General features: G+C 37.6%; 1 protein-coding gene across 4 annotated transcripts in view; it reads right to left on the reverse strand.

Annotated features, from left to right (window-relative positions):
* ATP11B (ATPase phospholipid transporting 11B (putative)) overlaps positions 1 to 25633 on the reverse strand; it is a 113395-nt gene that overhangs the window by 21222 nt on the left and 66540 nt on the right. For all 4 annotated transcript variants that reach the window (XM_010592800.3, XM_064279602.1, XM_010592797.3 and 1 more), the window contains 11 exons: positions 24404 to 24585; positions 22714 to 22917; positions 21321 to 21474; positions 16209 to 16311; positions 14371 to 14516; positions 13053 to 13112; positions 11403 to 11530; positions 10077 to 10215; positions 3432 to 3497; positions 2825 to 2928; positions 1191 to 1356 (listed from right to left, as the gene is read on the reverse strand). In XM_010592800.3, coding sequence (XP_010591102.1) covers positions 1191 to 1356; positions 2825 to 2928; positions 3432 to 3497; positions 10077 to 10215; positions 11403 to 11530; positions 13053 to 13112; positions 14371 to 14516; positions 16209 to 16311; positions 21321 to 21474; positions 22714 to 22917; positions 24404 to 24585 — 1452 coding nt within the window. The remainder of the gene's footprint in view (positions 1 to 1190; positions 1357 to 2824; positions 2929 to 3431; positions 3498 to 10076; positions 10216 to 11402; positions 11531 to 13052; positions 13113 to 14370; positions 14517 to 16208; positions 16312 to 21320; positions 21475 to 22713; positions 22918 to 24403; positions 24586 to 25633) is intronic.

The following is a 25633-nucleotide window of genomic DNA, read 5'->3' on the forward strand; positions in this document are numbered from 1 at the left end:
GAGGAGGAAATTGAGGCATAGAGAAATGACCTGATCAAGCACGTACATCTCACAAATGGTAAAAACCGCATTGGATTCAAGTCTGTCAGGCTTCAGAGGAGGCGATGCTGCCTCGGTGGTGTTAGCACACGTATTTGCTAGGATGGAGTTACGAAAGCAAATATACGCTAAAGAAACGTTGCTGATAGTATCAACTGATAAGAAAACTAACGCACCATTTAGGAAGCCTCATCAAAACCACAAAATAGTGAGCAGTTGTCCTAATTGTGGCATGAACATACAACCAAATTTCTAAAATTTAAACAAAATTTACTTGGTATGTAGCACACATTATCCTGAAAAAATCTCAACCTAGGCAGAACTAAGCAATAATAAACTCAGCCGTTACTAGGTGTGAGAGCTGATTAGAATATATTCCTCAGAGAACATACTCAAGGCTGTGGTACAGTTAATAGAACAAATTAAGATAGTTTTTTTTTTCTAGCTTCTGTAAAGTAAAATACACAAAAAGGGTACATTCAGCTAAATAGCTAGCATTTCTGGAGTACCTATTATGCGTTTGAACATTCTTTCATACGAAATAGTTACTTCTAACATATTTTTACTAATGAGAAAACTGAGATTCAGAGTCATATAGTTAAAGTGGCAGAGAGATCTGTCAGGCCCCAAAGACCAAATTTTTAAGCACTATGCAAGATACTGCTAAATATTTGCTATTTAACATTTATTAATACTTGAGAATATATTTTATAAAAATCCATCCTATAAAAATTAAGCCAAAGAACTTATACTCCTCTATTGAAAATTATATAGATGGAAAAAAATACTACTCAAATTCCAATGTTTTTAAAGACATGGATAGCCCAACTATATATATCTGATGGAATGCTATGATAAAATTATCTAAAACATATTTAATATTATCTGGATATAACGCGATAGTTTTATATTTCAATATCTGGAGTTTCATTAAGATGAATGTTTTGAAAATTAAAATTTATCAGTAGTCATAAAATTAACAGAAACAATAAGAAAACAACTTAAAATATATTTAACAATGTTTATATGGCAAAATACTAGACACAGGAATGGATAATTTCATATTTTCTGATATAAGCAAATTATAATGACAGCTATTCATTGTGAAAGATTCTGAATTTAAAAAGGAATTGTATATACAAAGTGGTTACCTGTGCCTTTTCAGTACTTGTAGGATGGAGCTGTCGGCCAAGCACTTTCTTAACAATATCAAGAAATAGACACGTCACAACCATAAGGATTATGCCAAACCAAGCAGAACCACTTGACAGGAGCTGAATAAATACAAAGTACATATTCTGGGACCCCGAAAATGGCCTGCCAAGAAAAAATGTGGGCTTAATCAAAGCGGAAAATGAAAGGCTTACGCCAAGACGTCATGTAAACCCACTATATTTGAAAGAAATATAAGAATACCCCATGAAAACGTTAAAAATTTGAAATCAGTATAATTAGTTGAATAACTAATGAGACAATATGGACTTTGTTAAAAATATAATCTGATTTAATTACTTTCACTGACAACTATAGTCTTTGTTATTGGGACAGTATCAGGTAGATGACTAGATAATTCTATCTTAGTGGTAGGACATTGGTAAGAGTGTGCAGTAATACAGTAACATAATAATACAGTAATGTAGTAATACAGCCTTAAGAGACTGAGAAAAGCCAGAAAAAAATATGTAACAGTATTTCTGCTGGGCAACTAAAAGACTGATTACTCACATCTTAGGTTGAAAAGCTCTACTCAGAGGTTTTTTCAAAGAACATCATCTTTTAAAATCAACACAATCACAAATACTAGTTCTACATAGTAGTTGCTTGGAGCCCTGGTGGTACAGTGGTTAAGAGCTTGGCTGCTAACCAAAAGGTCAGCAGTTCGAATCTACCAGCTGCTCCTTGGAAACCCTATGGGGTGGTTCTACTCTGTCCTATAGGATTGTTACGAGTCGAAATCAACTTGACGGCAATGGGTTTATAGTAGTAGTTAACGCTGAGAATCTTGTTTGTGTTTTTATATATAACTTTTCACAAGAATACATGAAAATACAGAAAGACAGAGAAATAGAGGATTCAAAACAAATCAAACGGCATTTGTAAGTGTTATCTTATGATCTTAAATGGAAGTTAATGTTCGGTTGATTCAAGTTTTTTTTTTTTTTTTTGGTGCCTAATTTCAAGTTTTTTGCCTGATATACAGATCAAACGCACAGCAAGCAAATGTAAGATAAATTCTACAAAGGAGAGACTTGACTTGCCCATCACTTACTAGAGACCCTTGAAGAAGGGTCTCTAGTAAGTGATGGGTGGCTGTGTATCTGATTCTTCCAATGAGGATGAAGCAAACTACCTTTGAGGGAGAAGTCAACTCATACATCAAAGCTGAATGGTTCTGTGTGACTTCTTAGATCACACACATCAGTAAATAATTCAGAAGTAGAATGCTAGTGTAAAGAGAGTTAACTGTGGAGTAGGGTAATCTGGGGTTTAAATCCTGACTTTGCTAGTACCCTTGGGGCTCCATTTCCACAAGGAAAAAATGGAGACAGAGATATTGTGATAAATGAATGTAATACCTTAAGTAATACACCTAGGATGTAGTAAGTATTCAATAAATGTTGGTTTCTTTCTCTATATCAGTAAGATCAGCTGAAAAAAGTGAATTTATTAACAGAACAGGGTCTCAAAACTATTCTGAGTACATTTTATTTATAATAATGATCTATCACAATACATTTTTATTATTGCTAAATCAATATAATTAAAATACAAAATAATCACTCACCAAAGAATCCCCCCATAAAACAAGGAAAACACAAAATAAAATATAATAGACCCCCAGGTCACAAGGTGATTGATCCAGGTCCAGTAGTGAGTTTCCAAAGCCATCTAAAAAGAGAAACATTAAAAAAATCCTTAGACATATAAAGCAATGACTTTACTTTAGCCTTTTAGATAAAACTCAAGAATGAAAAATATTAATTACAAGTGATTTAGAGTGCCACGGTAGAGTCCCTCAGAAAATAAACATTAATGAAAGCAGCCTAGTATGAAACTGAGTAATTTCAAGCTTATAGTATTTCTCTTCTGTGAGGCAGAAGCACTGAAATTTCACATGATTATTCTCAACTCCATGCCTAAAACAAATTGTACTGTCTTGCACTATACACAGAGAAATATACCTTGGTTTGGCCATAAAAATCAGCTGAGGCTTCCCAAAATAATGAACTTAAAAAAGCATTTTTTGATGAATATGAATTACTAAAATAGCAATTCGTGAAATTATTTATTACTGGAAGAGGAAAAAGAAGTATCTATGGTCAAAGAAGTAAAGAAAATTTACTACTAATGCAAACACAGAATTCGTTCATATTTCTGATTTCGTTGCATACCTTCACTGTGACTGTGATCACCATGACTGTGAAGACCAGAGTGCCAAATGTCCAGTTTCCAAACATCTAAACAGAATCAGCCATTACTGCGTTACGTGTCGATACAGTAAATCAGATACGAGGCAAAAAGTCGGTTCATTTCTCTACTAAAAATCCGTTGCATTATTTAAGCCAGTTACATTTGAAACCCGCAACTATTTTAGTAAACCTCAGAGTATATGAAAAGAAAGACCAAAAAGCATTATTATTATGATCATTATTATTATACGCAGTGATGCTTTGGATATTATCGGACCAGAAACCCAAAGGTGGGTTTAGACTTGTGTGACACTGATTTGGTATGTGTATGTTAGAATGACATAGTGGTTAGTGATTGCTTTATCCCTGTCACACAGCAAAATTTATAACAAAAACCTATCCAATCAGAACAATTTTCTGAAACCACTGCAGCCAGGAGTTGGAGCAATTCACTTGCCACTGTATTTCTGAATACAGCATAAACAGAACAAGAAATAACAGAACTAGCACCTGAAAGGAAAGACCACAGCCCAGTGGAATTACTCATCGAAGGATTCCATATAAAAAATGCAGTTAATGCCAGTCACGAAGTATTCCACTGGGCTTTAAAGCCAAAGCTTTACTGAAGTTTATGAAAAATGTAGAATTCCAAAAGCATGTCAGGATTTTATTTTCACAGACAAAAACACAAACAAAAGCTTATATAAATTTACTTTTGAAGTAGTCATAATTTTTAGCATTGGTTTAAAAATCATTTAAAAGGCTGCTTTTTAAATTACAGAATTATTTGTAAAAACTAGCATATACTCAATAACCTCTCTATCTGATTTTCCTCATCTGCAAAATGGAGACAAACCTCATAGGTTTCTGTAAGAATTAATTAAAAAAAAAATTAGGATGTATGAAAAGTACAGGCTGTCTGATACCTAATAAGCAATCAAAAAATAGTAGCTAAAAAAAAAAAAAATCTTTCTTTTTTATTGTCAGTGAACACCATCTAAGATACATCTATGGGTCCCATGACGTTCACAGCAAAGGAGAATGAAGAAAATCAAAGACACAAGGAAAATGTTACTCCAAAGGACTAATGGACCACATGAACCGTGGCCTCCACCAGCCTGAGCTCAGAAGAACTAGATGGTACCTGGCTATCATCATCAACCATACTGACAGGGATCACAATAGAGGGTCCCTGACAGAGCGGGGAAAAAAATGTAGAACAGAAGTTCAAATTCACACACAAAAAAGACCGGACTTAATGGTCTGACAGAGACCAGAGGAACTTCTGGGACTATGGCCCCTGGGCACAGAACTAAAGCTACCTCCGAAGTTTGCCTTTCAACCAAAGATTAGACAGGCCTATAAAACAAACAATGACACACGTGAAGAACGTGCTTCTTAGTTCAATCACACATCCAAGACCAAATGGGCGACACCTGCCCAAGAGCAAGGATGAGAAGGCAGGAAGGGACAGGAAAATTGGATGAATGGACACAAGGAACCCAGCGTGGAAAGAGAGTGCTGACACATTGTGGGGATTGCAACCAATGTCACAAAACAATCTGTGTATAAATTTTTGAAATGTAAAACTGATTTCCACTGTAAACTTTCACCTAAAACACATTAAAAAAAAAAAATTCCTTGAGGGCAGTTATATTAAGAGGGAAAAAATGTTTGTTGGAAGAAGGGGAAAAAGTAAGTCATATTGTTTATTTTCCTGCTTTCATCATCTCTAGAAGTGATCCAGAAATACTGAAAACCATTGGGTCTGTCTAAGTGGAAAGATTTCAGCTCTAGAGGGGGATCAGTCTCCTCCTTCTGGGCTATGGGGACAGTGCTCTGCAGCACCAGGGCCTAGGCCTGGGAGTGCTAACAGTGCACTTTGCCTCGCCCTCAGTAGCTGGTTTTTCTGGATCCTGACTGGAGGCTAGTTATGCAGTATCTTCCTTAGGAGCAAGGCGGATTTTGGGTTTCCTTTCCTGAGTAGTGTACTTAAACACGCTTCGTTGGTGCTTACCTCCCAATTATTTAGCTTTTTACTTATTTTTAAATGAGTTCATGAATGTCCATTTTTCTAGATGATATATAATTCTTGGGGGAACTTAAAACAAATTTTAAAATTACATCAAGATCTCTAACAAATATTTTATAAAATAATTTTATCTTTTGCCAGTGCAAAATTCTATTAATACAAAAGAAATAATGATTGTGCTCTTCTTTATGGATTAATTTGCTTAAAAACTTGCCATAGTATGAAAGTAAAAACCTACAACTATCAAGCTTAATTATAAACCTGTTGTATTCCAAAAAACCCCGTTTAAAAACACCAAGTCAAAAAATGTTGATTCTATCAAATGACAGATTTTAAAGTTTTTAATAAGTTCATTTTTAACTTAAAGAAATAAAATGAAAAGATTCACTGAATTACTAATCTGTGGCTTCCTGACAAATGTTTATGGTAAGAAGATATTCCTGTATGGTAAGACAAGTCCCAGGTCTCAACTAGAAGTCAGATTTCAGATACTGTAACTCTTAGGCCTGCACAGGCAAAGCAACACATTTTATATTGAGTTTAACTCTCCTGCTATCTAGAAGAGACACAGAGTTAAAAATCAACTAATAGTTCAATCCTCTTTTTGTCCTCCATTGCAAATTTTCTTTCTTCCCAAACATATTTTGCAATACTGAAGTGTTGCCAATGGAAAGGTGACCAGCACTGAGGAGTGGCAGTGAAGGAGTGTCTTCTCTGTGGGGCTCTGAAGGCAAAGATCGATCTACCTGTAGGAAAGCAGTTTTAGAAACACACACACACAGACACTCAGATACGTCATACACACTCCCCAAAACTACTGAAAAAGATTTCAGAGGCATATATGAAGAATGATTCGTTCTTTCCTAAGCTAAAGAGAAATTAAGAATAAGAGTGACCACTGAAAAATACTTGCTGAAAATTAACACCTATAATATTCATGATACTACTAGGCCCTTACACAAAAACACTGGGGTAGAATCTTCACATTCCCTGAATTTCCCTGGAACCAAGCACATCATGTCCTGGGAGAGTCAGCAAGGAGACTTTAAAGCAGTTTTTGGGAGTAGATGAGGTGGGACCGGGTAGGATGAGGTCTTTGATACAGTAATGATTTCGATAGTAAAAACAGTAACTAACACTGCTAAGACTTACTGAGTACTTCTCTATGCTAGGCACTAATTTAGCGCTTTACCATCGTCGTCGAGTCGATTCCGACTCATGGCGACCCTGTAGGACAGAGTAGAACTGACCCTTAGGGTTTCCAAGGAGTGGCTGGGGGGTTTGAACTGCCGACCTTTGGGTCCGCAGCTGAGCTCTTAACCACTGTGCGACGTAGTATGTCATTTAATCCTCACAGCAAACCTACAAGGGAGGGATCGTATCCCTCATTTTGCAGGTAAGGGGACTGAGGCTTAAGGAAGTCAAACAACTCAGATCACTCAGATGATACATACAGGTGCTTGGATGTCATCCCAGCTCTCACTGATTCCATGTGTGCTGCTCGTCCCTTGTGCCTGGTGGTGGTGGTGGTAGGGGTTTAACGCTACTGCTAGATTAATTGCTAGTGGTAAACTGATATTCATTAATTGGTGGTTTAAATCTAGTGGTAGATTAATTTCTGAGTAGAGCTGGTAGACTTCTTTACGAAAGGGGTAAAGAAGTTAATAATTAGAAAAAAAGTTTTTTTTGGTATGAAGCATGTTCAAGATTTGATTTTCTAAAAAGTTACTAAAAATTAGAAATTATCAAATTCAGGAAATACTTAAATTATGATATTCAACAGTATATTGACATAAAAATATTTTTGAACACTTTTTAAAAATTTTTATTGTGCTTTAAGTGAAAGTTTACAAATCAAGTCAGTCTCTCACACAAAAAGTTATATACATCTTGCTACACACTCCCAATTGCTCTCCCCCAATAAGACAGCCTGCTCCCTCCCTCCACTCTCTTTTTGTGTCCATTTTGCCAGCTTTTAACCCCCTCTACCCACTCATCTCCCTCAACATTTTTAATAACATACACGATCATTTAGGCTATAATGTTTAGAATAAAAGGGAATAAAAAATAATGAAGTTAATAAAATTAGCAAAAAATAAAGAATGGAAGGACATGTTAAAATGTTAGATGTAATTACATCTTGGTAGAGTGACAACAGGTGATTTATTTACTTTGTAATTTTTCATGTATATACCAAATTTGGAAACCCTGGTGGTGTAGTGGTTAAGTGCTACAGCTGCTAACCAAAGGGTCAGCCATTCGAATCCACCAGGCACTCCTTGGGAACTCTATGGGGCAGTTCCACTCTGTCCTATAGGGTTGCTATGAGTCAGAATCGACTTGACGGCACTGGGTTTGTTTTTTTTTTAATACGAAATGTACCACAATGGGCACGTATTACTTTTAAAATCAGAAAACAGTAATAACTAGCAAAAAAAGGTCTCTTTAATCTCCTTTTCATCCAATGACTTTTTCCTTCTTCTAAATCCTTCCCCCCCTTCATTCTGCACAGTTCTACCCAATGTTTCAGGTGGAAGTGGGCCCATTCAAGTCATATCCTTATTTGTTTGATGCTCCTTGCACAGGAGGCAATTCTGTACAGAAAGGTACCAAGGTGCTGCTTATTTCTCAGGGATTTAGGGCTGTGATTAAGCTCACAGGCTTTAAAGTCATGCAGATCTTAGTTTGAATTCTACTCTTGTAATTTATTTCCTGTGTGACCTTAGGTAAGTGTCTTAACATCTCTGACATTAATTTTTTAATATGCAAAACAGTAATAATATATTCCTCACACTGGGTGGTTATGATGGTTTAATAAGCTAATGCATGTAATATACCCTGGTACAGAGAAAAAACTCAGTAAGAGGCAGTTACTGCTTGGGCAGTGCCATACATACCCCTGGGCTTCATGAACTAGATGCATGTTTGTGTCCTCAAAAGTGATCTGGCATTAACAGTTATGTTTCCACCCTACACCCTAAAGGGACCTGCGTGGATAAGGTGTCTCTACAACCGAAACCCATTTCCTTCTTTGTTCTTGCACAATGTTATTAGTTTACTTGACTGCTTCCTGCACAGCTCCATGACCAGGTGTGCTGGTTGCCCTCATAGGCCCAGGGCCTAGTGTGTATGTGTATATGTGTGTGTGTGTGTATGTATATATATATATATGTATATATATATATATATGAGTAAAACCCACCGCTGTTGAGTCAATTCCGACTCATAGCGACCATACAGGACAGAGTAGAGCTGCCTCATAGAGTTTACCAGGAGCGCCTGGTGGATTTGAATTGCTGACTTTTTGGTTAGCAGCTGAGCTCTTAACCACTATGGCGCCAGGGTTTCTGAGCCTAGTATAGTACACGGGAACACTTTGCCCTCAATAAAAATTTGTTGAACAGATAAAGCTTTATATCGTCCTGATGGCAAGGCTTGAATCTCTGTGTCTGCGAACATACTTCACAATATTTAAATATTGCCGATGGAAAAGGTAAATTAAAGGTGACCAGCAATTCCAGTCCACCACAGTACCACTGCTGTCATTTCCCTCTCTCTAACCATCTAGCTAAGCCAGAAAGAGACCTCATTCTGTCCAGAGGCTCCGGACAGAAGCATTCCAGTTAGGATACAGTATAACAACCAATGTACTGTGTAGCATTCTGTCCTAGTTTCACATCTCAAAGAAGTGGCCATACTAACCAGTAACTTAGGACATCCTTACAACCATAGTGTGCACTCAAGAGTATGCTAGCATTTCCTAATGTAAAAAAAAAGAATTCATACAATTAAAAACAAACACTAAATCTCTTTCCTCATCTGAAAAATGGGGGTAGTAGTACCTAACATGATTACTGTGAGGATTAATGAAGATTATTGTAAAATACTTAGCATCGTGACAAAACAAAAGACCAAACCCATTGCCGTCTACTTGATACCAACTCATGGCAACCCTGTAGGATAGAGTAGAGCTGCTCCATAGGGTTTCCAAAGAGTAGCTGGTGGATTTGAACTGCCAACCTTTCAGTTAGCAGCTGAGCTTTTAACCACTGCGCCACCAGGGCCCCATAGGGTTTCCAAGGAGCGGCCGATGGATTTGAACTGCCGACCTTTTGGTTAGCAGCTGAGCTCTCAACCACTGTGCCACCAGGGCTCTGAGCACTAAATTAGAGGTTCAAAACCACCAGCAGCTCCGCAGGAGAAGGATGTGGCAGTCTGATTCTGGAAACCCTATGGGGTTACTGTGAGTTGGAACTGACTCAACAGCAGTGGGTTTTTGGTTTTATCATTAAAATAGGGCCCTGGGATGAATGGCAATCAGAAGCACGGGCATATCCTTGTGGGAGTTAATTCTGAAGCAAACTGTAGTAACTTGAGTTTCATATTACGATTACATTGGGTTGCCTTTCTGTTTTAACTTCTACTTGTGTGAAATTTTAAGTTTAAAAAAAAACTTTTTATAATTGCATTTTAGTTTAATATCTGCAATTTTAGAATTTAAATCAAATTTTACTTTTATTTTCTATGACAGAAAGTTATTAAAAACAAAACAAAAAAATACTAGTAAACATTAAAAAAAAAACTATACATCTTACCTGGCCATTTCCCAGCAGAGATATATCGTTCCCTAATAGAAAATACGAGCCAAAAAAGAAAGTGAAGGCATGGCTGAAACCCAGGGTGGTCCAATAAAGAAATGTTTTAATGCTTAGATGGCGGTTTTTACTTATGTCTCTGTAAATTAAAAAAAAGAAAAGAGAAAGGAACACATTAAGACTCATATTTACTATTTATGTACTGAACAATTACTACAATTTGATAATTTCAAAAAGATGGATTTTTAATTGAAAATATTACAAACCACTGCTTATAATAATATTGTACATCTGTGTAGTAGCTTAGAGTTCACATAATATACTGAGATACATTTTCTCATTTAATAAAGAAGCAGAATAAAGCCCTGACATTTTAATTTGATTATGAACACTGGTTTATCTATTTTCTTCTATAAACTCCAGTCACTCTAATCATGGTCTCTCTTTAGGGAAGTCGCCTGAGTTACGTTTAGCACTGAGGCTCCTAATCCACTTCACCCCCACCAACACCTAGCACGGAAATGAGAGTCAGGCTGTGCCAACCATGGTCAAAGTAAGCTATCGGCACTTCTGGAAAACTGGACCTCCCATAGGCGCATAAGTCAGGGTAACGGGGACCATAAGCTGGTCCTGAGGAACAGGTGCCACCTCACAGAAAATGATTACCTGGTCTGGGGACGCAGGAGTAACTTAGGGGATCTGGGACTGAAATTACTGTCCTCAACCCTGAATTCTGCACTGATTAACCCGTTGTCGTTGAGTCAATTCTGACTCATAGGGACCCTACAGGACAGAACAGAACTGCCTCGTAGAATCTTTACAGAAGCAGACTGCCTCATCTTTCTCCTGGAGTGGCTGGTGGGTTCAAACCACCCATCTTTTGGTTAGTAGCTGAGTGGTTAACCACTGCGCCACAAGGGCTCCTTTTGCACTGCTTACCGTTCATAAATTCGGCAATACTAGCACATGAACTAATTTATGTAGGAACGCCAGAGGCTACCAATGACTAAACAACTTCTTCAGTACACACGAAGGAAGTGTTCCTGGTTTGAAACGGTAAACGGGAAGGACGAATGACAAAACTGCTCAGTGCGTTTCCAGGATAAAAGGGTTCATTCTTAAAAACACTGGAAAAATGATTCAGATCTTCTCCTGGGTGTTCCACAAGACCAGCTAGTTTCCATAGTAAAGTGTTCATCACCAAGATACTACTGAAAACTAATATATTTGCTTATGTTTTGGTACTTTTAAAAATTAACACCTGTTGAACATATTATCTGCAATCAGAAATGCCATGGATGCTCCATAATACTGGAAAATACTCACCGGTAGAGAGCAGGTTTGCTCTGTAATACGTGAGGGTCTACATGCTGTTCCAAAAGACTATGTATCAGAATAGGTAGGGAAGTGAAACAGATGTTGTACAAGGTCAGGTACACGCTGTCATACAGTGTCTAGGAAGAGGAAGTGGTAGGCATGTTGAGATTTTAAATTATGTACAGCTTCTGCATGTCATCAAAAGGATATTAAAAAACAAGCACAAAATTAGTTTTTTTCTTTTTAATTTACACCAAAATCCATTTTAATAATTCCAGTTTGTGTTTTATATAGATGTAAATATATAATGTTCCTAGATTTACATTGGTTGTGGGAACTGGAATATTTGGCTAGGTAAAATGTTGTTGTAATTACAGTAAATTGGATCTGCATTTCAAGACTCTCCACAATTTAGTCTCTGCGTAACTCTCCCACACGCGTCTTAGGCTTCTGACTATTCCCCCTGGTATGCTGCATGCAGTTTTGCTTCCGTGGCTTTGTCTCCACACCTGAGTCCTGCACTCCGTCTGAGGCACTGAGCAGGACTCTCCTCTTCCACCAACTTTCCCACAATGGCCCAAGTCCCTGATGCCAGCTGCCTCCTCTAAATAGTTATCTGTACTACTGTTGGTACTAACTGCTTCACAAACTCTTCTTGTTGTTATTAATACTGTCTCCCAAATTACATGGCAATGACCCTGAAAAATCTCATTGAGATAGGTTAGGTCCCTGGTCACACGCTCTTACAGGTTTCTTTACTTCATCCAGGTAAGCAAATGCTGTTACTGAAAATCAATGCCCAAGCAGATATTGGGGATTTAGTGTCACAGATTGTAAACAGAGGAAAAAACAGACCAAGGACAAAAACAACTCATGAAAAACCTAAAGCAATTAAACTCCTGTGTTTTTCAACAAATTAGAACCCATGTCTTCATCAATTTGAGATGTGCAGTGTGGTATGTAAAAAGAGTGCCCATCTAGTCAGAACCAATGGGTTCATGTCATGGTTTACATGTTAATTTCACCATGTGGTCTTCTTGGCCAAGTTAACTTAATCTCTGGATTTCAATTTTCTTATCTCTAAAGTAAGACAGAGTGGAGCAGGAATGGCAACTATGTACCCATCCCGTGCCCATTACAACCACTGCTAATCAATTACAGCATTTTCCCTCATAGCCTGTATCTTCACAATCCTTGTCAATACAGCACTCCAGGTGGCCCCTTTCAATTATTTAGAGCTAGCTTGTGAGATGTAGCCCATGTCATTGCTGGACTTAATAAAAATTCTGTGAGTTAGAATTAAAAGTCAATGCTGAGGCATTCCTCCAGGAGCTATCTGGCCTGGCTTGATAAGGATTCTAGAGAAAGAAATATCACAGGAAGTTGAACCAAGTTATCAAAATTCCCTTGTAAGCTTGAAAGAATATTTTTTAAAAGGCATCCAGAATTAAGATGTATTTCAGTATCAACACTTACCCCAGCTGAAATCCCGAATAAATAAATAGCATGAATATTGTACTGATGAAATAAACTAATCAGAAAAGTTTTGTCCAGCTACCTGCAGGACTAAGAAAAATGGAAAAAGTCCCTCCAAGTGTCTATAAAAAACCAAACAGAGCTCATTCTGAAAGGACAAAACACAAGCTTCTATTTACTTACCTGCTGAGAAAACAAACAGTAGAACTGATATAAAAACTGGGGTGTGATAAAGCACACATTCTGAAAAACAAGGTTAAATGGGAAATAATTAAAATATTTAGGTTTGAAAGAGAAATTTCTAAAAAAAAGAAATCACCATACTGATTTTAAAGTCTTCATGTTTCTTTTTTGTAAAGCAATAATCTAAATAAATAAAAATGAAAACCTTTTATTGAAGCCAGTGGCTATTCAAGAATCCAGAAACACAATCACAGTTGATAAGTACAGCAGCTGCCCGTAGGGATGTGTCCACATAAAATGGGAAAGGAGGGTTTCCATTTTATTAAAAAACGTCTAAAATCACTTTGAGCAGCAGTGTGAATACCAGGATGAAAATATTCTTCACTTCTGTCATTGCCAAGCAATACATCATTTTGGATTTAAAGCCTCCCAACTATTATTCTTTTCACATACAGTACAATAAAAGTAAGATTTAATTAAACCTTAAGGCTACTAATAGCTTAAAAATGCAAAAACATTTAAAACACAGAATACATGGAAGTAACAAGACACCTTCCCATCTGAACATACTCATGTTACATGTAAAAGCTAGATACTAAGCTAGAAGAAAACCGCCACCATCACCTGTCAGCCACATACAGTCTGCCTGTGCTCTTTCACTGGCTTGTAGCTATTACTGAACTAGAGGAGTGTATGCAATACAGGGTACTCTGGTCTTAACATGGGTTCCAAAGATGCCTGCGTTCTTCCAAGGAGTCCAGGGACAGAGAAGAATTTGAACATAATTAGCATCCTAGTAAGCTATGTATTTTCTGCACATAAAACCCCCTTACTGAGAAGGGGTTCGTAGGTTATCACTAGACTGCCAAAGGCAGAAAACAGTTAAGAATCTCTGTTAAATTAAAACTTATTACTGGCTTGGGACAAAATGACTTTACAAGCAATCGACTTTACTGCATTCTAATTTGCACAGAATGAAATGTATAGATATTCAGGGTGTACTCTCATGATTCTGACACATTTATAGACCTGTGTAACCACCACCACCGCCAATTAGACAACCTTCCTGTCACCTCACAAGGCTTTCTTGTGTTCCTTTCCAGTCAGTTCTATCACCTCCACCCTCGGTGCCAAGTAACCACTGATCTGCTTTCTGGTGATATATATCAGGGCAAAATAATCAAAATATATTCCATAAGCTGTTACTGTTTCCCTTATAGAAACTAAAGAAAAATTTACGTGGTAATAATGTTTCTAGAATTGAAATATCAAATTATTACAACAGTAATTGTTTCTAAAATACCTTCATGAAACTCACCTTATAAAAAAAATACTGTACAAGGGTTGCTATTCTAATATAGTAAAAATGACCGTGGACCAAAAGCAGTCTGGAGAGGAATTTAAATCTAGCTATCGCATAGTCGCTGTTTCTGGCAGCTTGTCTTCCTTCTTTACCCATGATTCCTGTAATAACAGGAACAAAAGCAAGTTTACTGAGAACTGTAGTGTAATGTTCATGATATAACTGCAAGTATTTTAGATAACAACTGTTGAACCTCGATTTAAGAACACTAAATCCTACTACACAGCATCTACCAAAAAACAAAACAAAACAAACCAAACCAAACCCATTGCCATCGAGTACATTCTGATTTGTAGTGACCCTACAGGACAGAATAGAACTGCCTTGTAAAGTTTCCAAGGCTATATACCTTTACGGAAGCAGACTGCCACATCTTTCTCCCACAGAGTGGCTGGTGGTTTTGAACTGCCAACCTTTTAGTCAGCAGCCAAGCACTTAACCACTGGACCACCAAGGCTTCTATACAGCATATCCAAAAACCAAATCTGCTGCCGTTGAGTTGATTCTGACTCATAGAGACCCTACAGGACAGGATAGAACTGCCCCACATAGCATTTCCAAGGAGCAGCTGGCGGATTTGAACTGCCAGCTTTTCTGGTTAGCAGCTCTAGCTCTCAACCACTGTGCCACCAGGGCCCCATGCAGCAATTGTTAAAAACAATTTTCAAAGAATTAGGATATAACAAAATACAATTAATATAAAATTGACATCAGAACTTCGGGATCTAGCAGGTACATCAATACATTACACTGAGAAGCACAAAGCTGTGGTTAATAGAGACTCCTGATGAACAGAATGCTCTATAAAACAGTTGAACATCACTATTTCCCACGAATATAAAAAATACTAAGATTGAATAATCTGAACCTGACAAAAAAAGAGCAGGTTTAACTGCTTTAAAACTTTCATGCATAAGTCAAAGTGTGCTTTTTTAAAGAAAAGCATACAACATCTTTCGAAGTCAGTACATAATTTTATCTGAAAAATGAGCACTTTTTTTTTTTTTTAGGTTATAATAAGCCTTTGCAATTCAAAAGAGTTACTGGCAAGTTTAGTTTTTCAATCTGAAAGCAGCTTTCAAAAATTATTTTTCTAAGTTAAAATTTTTAATTTTTGTCATAAAAGGACTAAAATGTACCAAAAATATATATAAAGAAAATTACCTATAATCCTGACACCTAGGAAAAAACCCACGGTTTTTGGTCTATATTCTTTTAGACTTTTTCTTTTCTACCTATTTTATATGTGTTTATGCACGTGTGTGTGCATATTTAATATGTATACAGATGTGTGCAAAAATGGAGTTATTTGTTTTGTAACTTGCTTTTGCCACTAAATACATTATGGACACTGTTTATAATATACATCTGTATGAACATGTTAAATTATTAGAAGAAACTCCTGGAAGCATGATTGCTAGGTCCATAGGCACACACTTAAAATTTTGTTATGCATAATAACACAGGAAATATCAACTTAACATTGTATAATGTGTGAGAGCATTTTAAGAGGTACGAAATGGCATATAAAAATAAAGTTATTTTTATTATGAACTTGCAAAGCTAACATTCACTAATGTGGTATTTATTTCCTTCAAAATTAGGAAATACAACATCTTAAAGTGGGCTTAATTATACATAGGCTTCTGATGGGGACAGGTGGTGGTGATACAGTATCATGTTGCATTTGGTTTAATTCACACATCTGATGTTGCACTTTAATCCACACAAGGAAGATTCAGGACCACCTAATATTTATATCAGCTATGAATTCAGGAGGAAAACTCAATCACCTATGCCGACGTGTGCTTCTTGTATCATGCTTACGTCATTAGCACCGTCGCCAACAGCCAACGTTATAGGTTTCTCAGGTGAAATTTTTATCAGCCGTATTACCTGAAAGACATACAATTAATTAGTTCATTATGATGCAATTTCAAAGTTCTTGTATTTGTATAAAGTCTTTTATCTGAAATGACTAGTGAGAACAGTAGAACAATAAAAGAGAAATGCTTAATATTAGATAATATTTGTCGATGGGGCTCGTTTTTTGAGGGACGCCTCTACTACAATTTGCAGATTATCTTTGAGTTTATAATAGGGAGCAAGAATCTTTTTATTTACAGCTTAAATTTTTAAAAAGCATTTATTTGTGTAAAATAACTGCATTCAATCAAACTTTGTCAGGAAAAATGATCTTTCTCAAGAAATTGTTCTTTTCACTCGAAACAGGAAAGACAACTGTTTTGTAATAAGGCAGGGTTTTAGAGTCGGCGAATCTGGGTTCAAAACACAGTTCTGCAATTTACTGATTAGCCACAATTGGCTTTGGCTCATATATTTAAGGTCTCTAACTTTATTTCCCTCATTGGGATACTGCAGATAAATATATATGTCTTAGCAGTTGCTTGTTGTTCAAATTAACTGAAACAATGCAAACAAAATGCTTAGCACAGAGCAAGTATTTAACATATAGTAGTTATTATCAAAACTGAGAATATATTCTTTGTATTTTATTATTTTAACAGTAAGCAAAACACTATTAACTTTCAAAAACTGAACCTTTTACTACAAAAGCCTTGGAAACCCTGGTGGCATAGTGATTAAGAGCGACGTCTGCTAACCAAAAGGTCAGCAGTTCTAATCCATCAAAAAAGAACATTTTGTGAATGTGAAGCAATCTTAGTTCTGCAGGCCCTAATGAATGATTACACGGGGGAGGGCTGGGTGAGCTCTGAGGAAGCTCCCAGTCACGTTGTCTTCAGGAGACAGCATCACTGTGAAAAGCAGCAGGGGAAAAAACAGCAGCTGGCCAGGTCACAATGAAATTTTATTTCCATTTTTCAAGTTTCTTATTTACCAAATATTCTCCCAAGAGTTTTGCATATTTGGTGCCAACATCTTAACACAAAGACACAGAGACTACAGCTGCTTTGCTGGGAGGAGGATACATAGCTTTTTTTTAAAATAAGATTTTCAAGGAGGTCTGTGTCTTTAAAAGGGGGGTATATACTCTGTATATTTTAGAGAGGCCAGAACTTTATCTGAGTTATTTTTAAGTATTGACAAAAGCAATAGTAAATACATATTTCTTGGTTTTGTAAGAAGACTGATTCTTGTGTTTAAGTAATGGTGTACTAAATGAATCAAATCAAACTTTTTTTTTTGGATCAGTGTGATAAGGTCAAATTACTTGATTTAGCAGCAAAACACCAAGATTCAGTGTCAAGAGTGGCAGTTTGAAAATCACCTTGTCAGACCATAAATCATATTTTAAAAAGATCAAAGTAAATATCTTTAAAGACTTTTTCTTTGGCCATACATTTATATTTCTGGAGGACCAATTATAAAACATTTGGATATCTGGATCTATTGCATCTTAAAAAAAAATTACTTAGCCAATCTTAGAGTAAGATTACAAAGATCTGAAGTTAAGACCTGTTTTTAAATTAAACATACGTTTGTGTAGACTAACATACAGGGAAACATAATATTCGATTAAATATGATAGTAAATAGATTTAGTAAATAGATTAAAATATATAGCTCAGTGAAGAAGAAAGGGCGTGTGCTTTGGAGTTTAAGACATTGAAAGCCTGCTTTGTTTGGAGTCTAAGACATCTAAGATGTCTCAACTACCATCTTGTGGCTCCTCTGGGCAAGTCACTTCCTGAGCCTGAGCCTCTCATCTGTTCTTTTACAAAGTAGTCAAATTAATGGGAATAAAGAACACTGTCAAATATTTTTGAATAGTTTGGAAACTTTTTGTTTTCACTAGCTTTTCTTTCTATAGATGACTATGTTAGGAGAGAATTAGTTTGTTTTTTTTTTTTTTTTTTAAAGATGATTATTTTTTATTCTTTTTTTTAAATTGTGCTTTAAGTGAAAGTTTACAATTCAAGTCAGTTTCTCATACAAAAATTTATACACACATTGTTATGTGACCCTAGTTGCTCTCCCTACAATGTGATAGCACACTCCTTCTCTCTACCCTGTATTTCCTATGTCCACTCAGCCAGCTCCTGTCCCCCTCGGCCTTCTCAGCTCACCTCCAGACAGGAGCCGCCCACTTAGTCTCATGTATCTACTTGAGCCAAGAAGCTCACTCCTCACCAGCATCATTTTCTGTCTTATAGTCCAGTCTAATCTTTGTCTGAAGAGTTAGCTTCGGGACTGGTTTCAGTTTTGGGCTAACAGAGTCTGGGGGCCATGACCTCTGGGGTCCCTCCAGTTTCAGTCAGACCATTAAGTCTGGTCTTTTTACTAGAATTTGAGTTCTGCATCCCACTTTTCTCTTGCTCCATAAGGGATTCTCTGTTGTGTTCCCTGTCAAGGCGGTCATTGGTAGTAGCCAGGCACCATCTAATCCTTCTGGTCTCGGGCTGATGGAGTCTCTGGCTTATGTGGCCCTTTTTGTCTTTTGGGATCTTATGTTCCTGTGTCTTTGGTGAGAATCCAGTTCTTAGAGGAAGAATAAAAGTGTGTCAGTCATGATGAAATCAGAGCCTGGAAAGGCATCTTTTCAGTTCCTCTCTCGAAATCCTTTCATGTAATACTTTTCTAGGGTTGAAGTGAAATATAAAACCTGATACAAATATGTAATGTGTGATCACTAGTCATAATATCCTTTCACCTTCCATTTACACCTTTATGGAACATAGAATGGGAACCTCATGACCCAAAACCAATCGGTTGGTTTAACGTTGTGCTGGGTCAGAGAAGCAGAGCAGTAAAAATCTACTCTAACAGCCCCTGCACGGTTATGTCTCATGTCAAAGCAATCTTTGTGTAACTGGGTGAAAAAATACTGCAGTTCTGCAGGCCTCATCTATTTCTATGGCTAGTTTATTTAGACTGTATTCTTCAGCCGCTTTTTCTACAAAGTTAAATAACCAGAATATTGTCATTTTAGCTAATATACCATTGGAACAAAAAGTTCTTTATGTGAAGCTACTTTTATGTTACAATGGAGGGTCCATAATAGCAGAATTTTTTAACTTAGGCTTACAAATTGTTTATAATAAATATCTCCTTGCTCTTGTCCATTAAAAAAAAAATGCTCATTCTAACACTCAACACAGTGGAGGTCAGCACAACTGGACTAAACCAAAGCAAAGCAGTTTCCTGAATAAACTGAATGCTTCAAAGGTCAGAGAAGCAGGGGCAGGGGTTTGGGGACCATGGTTTCAGGCGACATCTAAGTCAACTGGCATAATATAATATACTAAGAAAACATTCTGCATCCCACTTTGAAGAGTGGCGTCCGGGGTCTTAAACGCTAGCAAGTGGCCATCTAAGATGCATCAATGAGTCTCAACCCACCTGGATCAAAGGAGAATGAAGAACACCAAGAACACATGATAATAACGAGCCCAAGAGACAGAAAGGGCTACATGAACCAGAGACTACCTCATCCTGAGACCAGAAGGACAAGATGGTGCCCAGCCACAACTGATGACTGCCCTGACAGGGAACACAACAGAGAAACCCTGAGGGAGCAGGAGAACAGTGGGATGCAGACCCCAAATTCTCATAAAAAGACCAGACTTAATGGTCTGACTGAGACTGGAAGGACCCCATTGATCATGGCCCCCAGACCTTCTGTTGGCCCACTGCAGGAACCATCCCCGAAGCCAGCTTGTCAGACATGGATTGGACTGGACAATGGGTTGGAGAGGGATGCTAGTGAGGAGTGAGCTACTTGGTTTGGGTGGACACTTGAGACAATGTTGGCATCTCCTGCCTGGAGCGGAGATGCAAGGGTAGAGGGGCTTAGAAGCTGGCAAAATGGTCACGAAAAGAGAGAGTGGAAGGAGGGGGCGGGCTGTCTCACTGAGGGGAGAGTACTTGGGAGTACGTAGCAAGTTGTGTATGGGTTTTTGTGTGAGAGACTGACTTGATTTGTAAACTTTCACTTAAAGGACAATAAAAATTATTACAAAAAAAAAAGCTCACTCACTATATAGTGGGGAAATCACAAAACTCAAATATTTGAGTTTTTAATTCTATTAGTAATTTAGATTTTAACAAATACACTCAAACAAAATACAGCATAAGAAGAGAGCAGTGTGAGCGTTTGCAGGGAGAGAGGTACAGGGGTGAGGGGTATTCAGGTACACATACAACATCTCTCTCCAGTGAGTTAAAAACACTGAACGCATGGGTTCACTCCTCCTAACCTGTGCAGTAGCTACATCTGCTCACTGGTTGTAGTCTCCATAGGATGAGGTCCATGAATTATGATAATACAGGCATAAAATTCCATGAAGCCAAAAAAAAAAAAAAGTCTAATTTATTAGATCTACATGTTTAGATGTGTATTTGAAGGGGTTACTTGTGAAGGATATAGCCTAAGACCTCAAATTCCAAATGTGGAGTTACAAAAAATGTTTTAGGCTTTCATTTAAAACATAGTTAGTTGAAATTTCATCATTTCCTGTTTTTATAGCCCTGTATCACAAGTTAATTAGCTTCTCGACAATTTACTAAAGTTCTGTTTATCACCTGGTAGCCATTTTAACAAGGAGGCAGAATAATGGATTCATGAGGATGCAGGAATAAGCAGAGATCAACAGTCAGCTGAAGGTGCAGATGAATGATGTCTTCTAGGGTCCCTCCCTCACGAGCTCAGTAACTCACTTCTGTAACCACAGTATTGCAGTCGAAATTGTGTCTCAGTAAAATCACAAAGTGCTGCCTATCACAGGTTTTTGTAGGTCATTACGAACAGACGAAACCTTAGTGTTTACTCTGAAGATTCCAACGTTCTAATGTACGTGGTTAAATTCTGTAAGCTGCTAGATTCACATACTGCACACCACCAAACAGAACAAGGTAAGGTGTTATCTTTAAGGAATCATTTTAGATCTGAGCATCTTTCTGGAACTTACTGAGACTCAGACACACCTTTGCTTTCTGCAGTGGTGCCATGCGACAGCACAGCACAGCTGAGCAGCTTCTGCAAACGTCCATAAAGAGCTTCTCGTGCTCCCTGAGTGCAAGAGACAGGCTGGGCCCATCCACGACCAGCCCGTGCTGAATCACATGGTCCTCTGTAATTCTAAGAGGGAACACAAACGTAGCCTCTGTGAGATACCCCGAAGGTACATCATTTATACTCATATAGGAACAGAGGATTCTTACTGAAAGATGGACCTACAGATTTTGCTGTTACAACACCAACACGCGTCAGGGAACAAACTCAGTCTTAAGACCTGGAAGTTAAGATTAAGCAGAACTGAGAGTTACTGATACATCAGTAAAATAGATGACATTCAATTTTGCAATGAACTGATATATAGATACAGTAACTCTATTGTCTAAACTGAACTGTAACAAATGATCTGATAAAGGATATTCTTATAAATTGTACCAGAAGCCTTACAAAAATAGAAATAGTAGTTATGCATTTAGTAGATCCCCTTAATTAAAAAAAAATTAAAAGAAATCAAGAATGTTCAGGAAAATCCATGAGTAAAATCACCTATGTGCAAGTAGGAAGAGGAAGGAAACATCAGTGTTGTCTCCTAATGTTAACCCTATAATGGGCTGTAATGCTGGACAGACACACATGCCAGACGTCATGGAACACAGGTAACACCTCCCTCCTGGGCATACGCTACACAGGTGTTACTTACACTGTGGTCTGACTGCAGGTGGCTGGGCACACCGCTTGTTCCCAGAAAGAGATAGGGCGTTTGCACTGTATTTAAATCAAACACATCATGAAGCACACTGCACACTACCTTGCCTCCCTGCTTCCCATGAGGCCTTCTCGATGAAGTAGTGCACAGATCTACATTCTGGCGCATGTCCCTTTATGCAGGCCAGTACTCAGGAACTACTGGGTTCACAGTACAGCAGGCTCTGCTCCTGAGACATAGCCCTCCATTTTTAAATAAGATGTGGTAAGACTATTACATGACCAACACATTAGAAAAGCTAAACATGTATTAACAGACGTGCAGGGCACCAAACGGCACTGGAAATGACGAGAGTGCTTCATGAGGTCTCTGTCTTAACTACCCAGGGCTGTAGTGGGAAAGCCGCCACAGGTAATATAAACAAGTGAACGTGGCTGTGTTCCATTAAAGCTTTACTTATAGACACCGAAATCTGAAGTTCATATAATTTTCTTAGGTCATAAAATACTATTTTTTCTTTGGGTTCTTTTTCAACCAATGAAAATGTAAAAACCACTTTTAGCTCCTGGGCTGTACAAAACAGTGGGCCAGATTTGGCCCGCAGGCCACAGTTTGCTGAGCCCTGAACCGCATGATCCAGGTACCGACATGCTTACCTTCTGGCAAGCTGCCTCAGCTGTTCAGCACACCCACTGTCTGATTTCTGGTTTATAAGTTCAAGGATGTTCATGGTTCTGTGGAAATGGCCACATGATAAACTAACACTAACGGCTGTTTCGTGTTTGTCTCCAGTAAGTACCCACACTTTAATACCAGCCATTCTCAATGCTTCAATTGTTTCTCGAACTTTATCTTGTAATCTGAAAACAGAAGAAACGAAGTTGGTAACAGAGTACTTTTTGGACCGTATTTTAAGAATAGCTCACACAGTATAACCAAAAACCAAACCCACTGCCGTCAATTCTGACTTACAGCAACCCTATGGGACAGAGTAGAACTGCCCCATAGAGTTTCCAAGGAGCACCTGGTGGATCTGAACTACTAACCTCTTGGTTAGCAGCTGTACCACTTAACCACTAAGCCACCAGGGTTTCCTCACATAACCACTAAGCCACCAGGGTTTCCTCACATAGTATAAAAGTAAGTTAAATTTTGAATTCCTGACCTAAGAAAGGTATAGTATAGCAATATAACTGAAAATTTTCTGCCATTAGGGAAGAAGCAAGAACAACCAGATTAGTGATGACGTGGTTAACACAAAATCAGTCCATTAAAATATGTAACTTCAAATTTTAATAGTGTATCTTCAAAGTTGATATTTATAGGACTGAAATAAGTAAATGGCCTTAATAAACTTATTATAGTCATAAATTTCAAACTAGAAGGAAAATTTTCTCTTCTTTGATAAGAAAATCTCTCCTATCACTAGTACAAATATCAAACCGTGGAGATAAAAGGCTAACATAACCTCCGATGAGTGCCAGAAGTCTCAAAGACAAATGAAAAAGGAAACGGAAACTCAGATTAAAGAAAAAATGCAAACACCCTTATATTTGGAGAGTAGAGGAAAATAAACTACAGGCTTAATTTCTAGAATCCTATTTAATTTATGGAACTCAATTTAATTCAAGAAACTGTGAACCAGCCATTGAGACAGATGCTGGGGAATGAAGATGAATAAATGGACTCAAGGAATTCACAGGCTAACAGAGGAGAAAGCTGTTAAACAAATAATTATAGCATAGTGCCACAAGGATGACAACTGAGGTACCTATAAAACACAGACCTGAGCTCAAAGGAGAGAATTCTTAATCTTGTTAGGGGTCAGGAAAGGTCTTAATGGGCTGGAGATAATACCTGAGCTATACTTTATGAATAGGTCTTCACAGATGGAGGAAGGGAAGAATAATCCAGGCAGCCTTGCCATGGAAAAATGGAACAAAATAGGAGAGTTTTAATTTACGGTTGGCATTCAGAGGAGAACTAGAGTTTGGTATTGTTGAAGCATAAAGTGGAGGGGGCAGTGGTGGGAGGTGAAGCTGGGAAATGAAGCAGAAACTGTATCACTAAGGTCTTAAATGGCACACTAAAGAATATTCTAAAAATTTAAGCCTACAGGCAAACCGTAGAAAGGCGGTTTCTTCCCTTGTATCTACTTCAGATATCTGGCTACAACAAAAATTGTGTATACTGAATGAGAATGATTAAGGTTTTAGGTCTGTATTTTGGATTTAAATATACTGTTGTTACATGATGCTAATAAGTAGAACAGAAATCATATATTAGGAAGCATCTGGCTGGAAAATATGAGAGAAAAATGACACTGTCTACTTATCTGATACTTACCTGTCCTCCACGGCCGTAGCTCCAAGTAGTATCAGGTCTTTCTCTATGAACTGGAACACATCTGCCAACTTCTCTTCCCGCCGCTGCAATGCAGTCCTGGCTTCAAACAGGCGTCGGTCTATCGCCTCATATTCTTTAGGTGTGAACTGTCGACAGGCTATGCACAGAGTTCTCAGCCCTTTCTAAAACAAAAAAGTGAAGGATAAAAATTGGGTAACTAACGGAAAATCAGGCAGTCACTGAAATGAATGACCCCACTACCAAAAATCAATTACAAATTATTGAAGAAATACTGTCATCTAGTGACAGTAAATAACAAGGAATATTCTGTATTCTGTAGTATCAGCACATCTGACTCTCTGTTCATCTTACATACATTATTCTGGATTGCTTCACATTACTCCAGTGGAAACCAGCATGATATAATGGATGGCTCTGGTCAAATCCTGGCTTTGCATCGGTAGTGCAATTTGGAGGCAGGTACGTGGTGTCTTTGAACTTTAGCTTCCCCACATACATAAGAGAAATACTGTTCACCATCTCACACACATGGCAATAATGAGAAATGAATGAGATATAACTTATTTGCACTGTGCCTGCCCAGGTGCTCTATAAATGTGTTTGTCTCTTTTTCTCATCCCTAACCTCTTTGCACATAAATTCTTACAGAATTGAATTATAATTTGTTCTGGTTACACATCTCCTTCCATACTAACTGTGAGCCGATGGAGATCTGGGACTCTATCTGATTCATTTTTGTATACAGCAGGTGCTCAAATAAATCTTTATTCAATAAGCTACATATATTTTCAAAAATAGGTATATGCTCAGAAGTAGCTCATATACTCCTCTGATAACTTGTAATTTCTCATTTAATAGATCACAATTCTAAAATACACACTTTCACATTTCAGCATCTTTGAGGTGAGATGTGTACTATTCAATGGTAGGTAGTAGTACCTACTGAGTAATGGTATTGCATTATTGTGTCAAAAATAATGGCATAGATGATGTTCACAGCCAAACACTGATCATGATACTTTATTACCTTCTTTTCAGAAGTAAAAATAATTTCAAATGCCACTCAGCCCCCCAAAAGCTCTAATATACATGACTGTCATAAGACTCAGATTGTTGTTTGGTGCCGTCGAGTTGGCAAACATGAAATAACAGATTCTCATTTAGGTGTTTTAAAATGACTTTAGTAACCACAGTTATGGGACAGTCCTA

Source organism: Loxodonta africana, chromosome 1, assembly GCF_030014295.1.
Source record: "Loxodonta africana isolate mLoxAfr1 chromosome 1, mLoxAfr1.hap2, whole genome shotgun sequence".
Classification (NCBI taxonomy): Eukaryota; Metazoa; Chordata; class Mammalia; order Proboscidea; family Elephantidae; genus Loxodonta; species Loxodonta africana.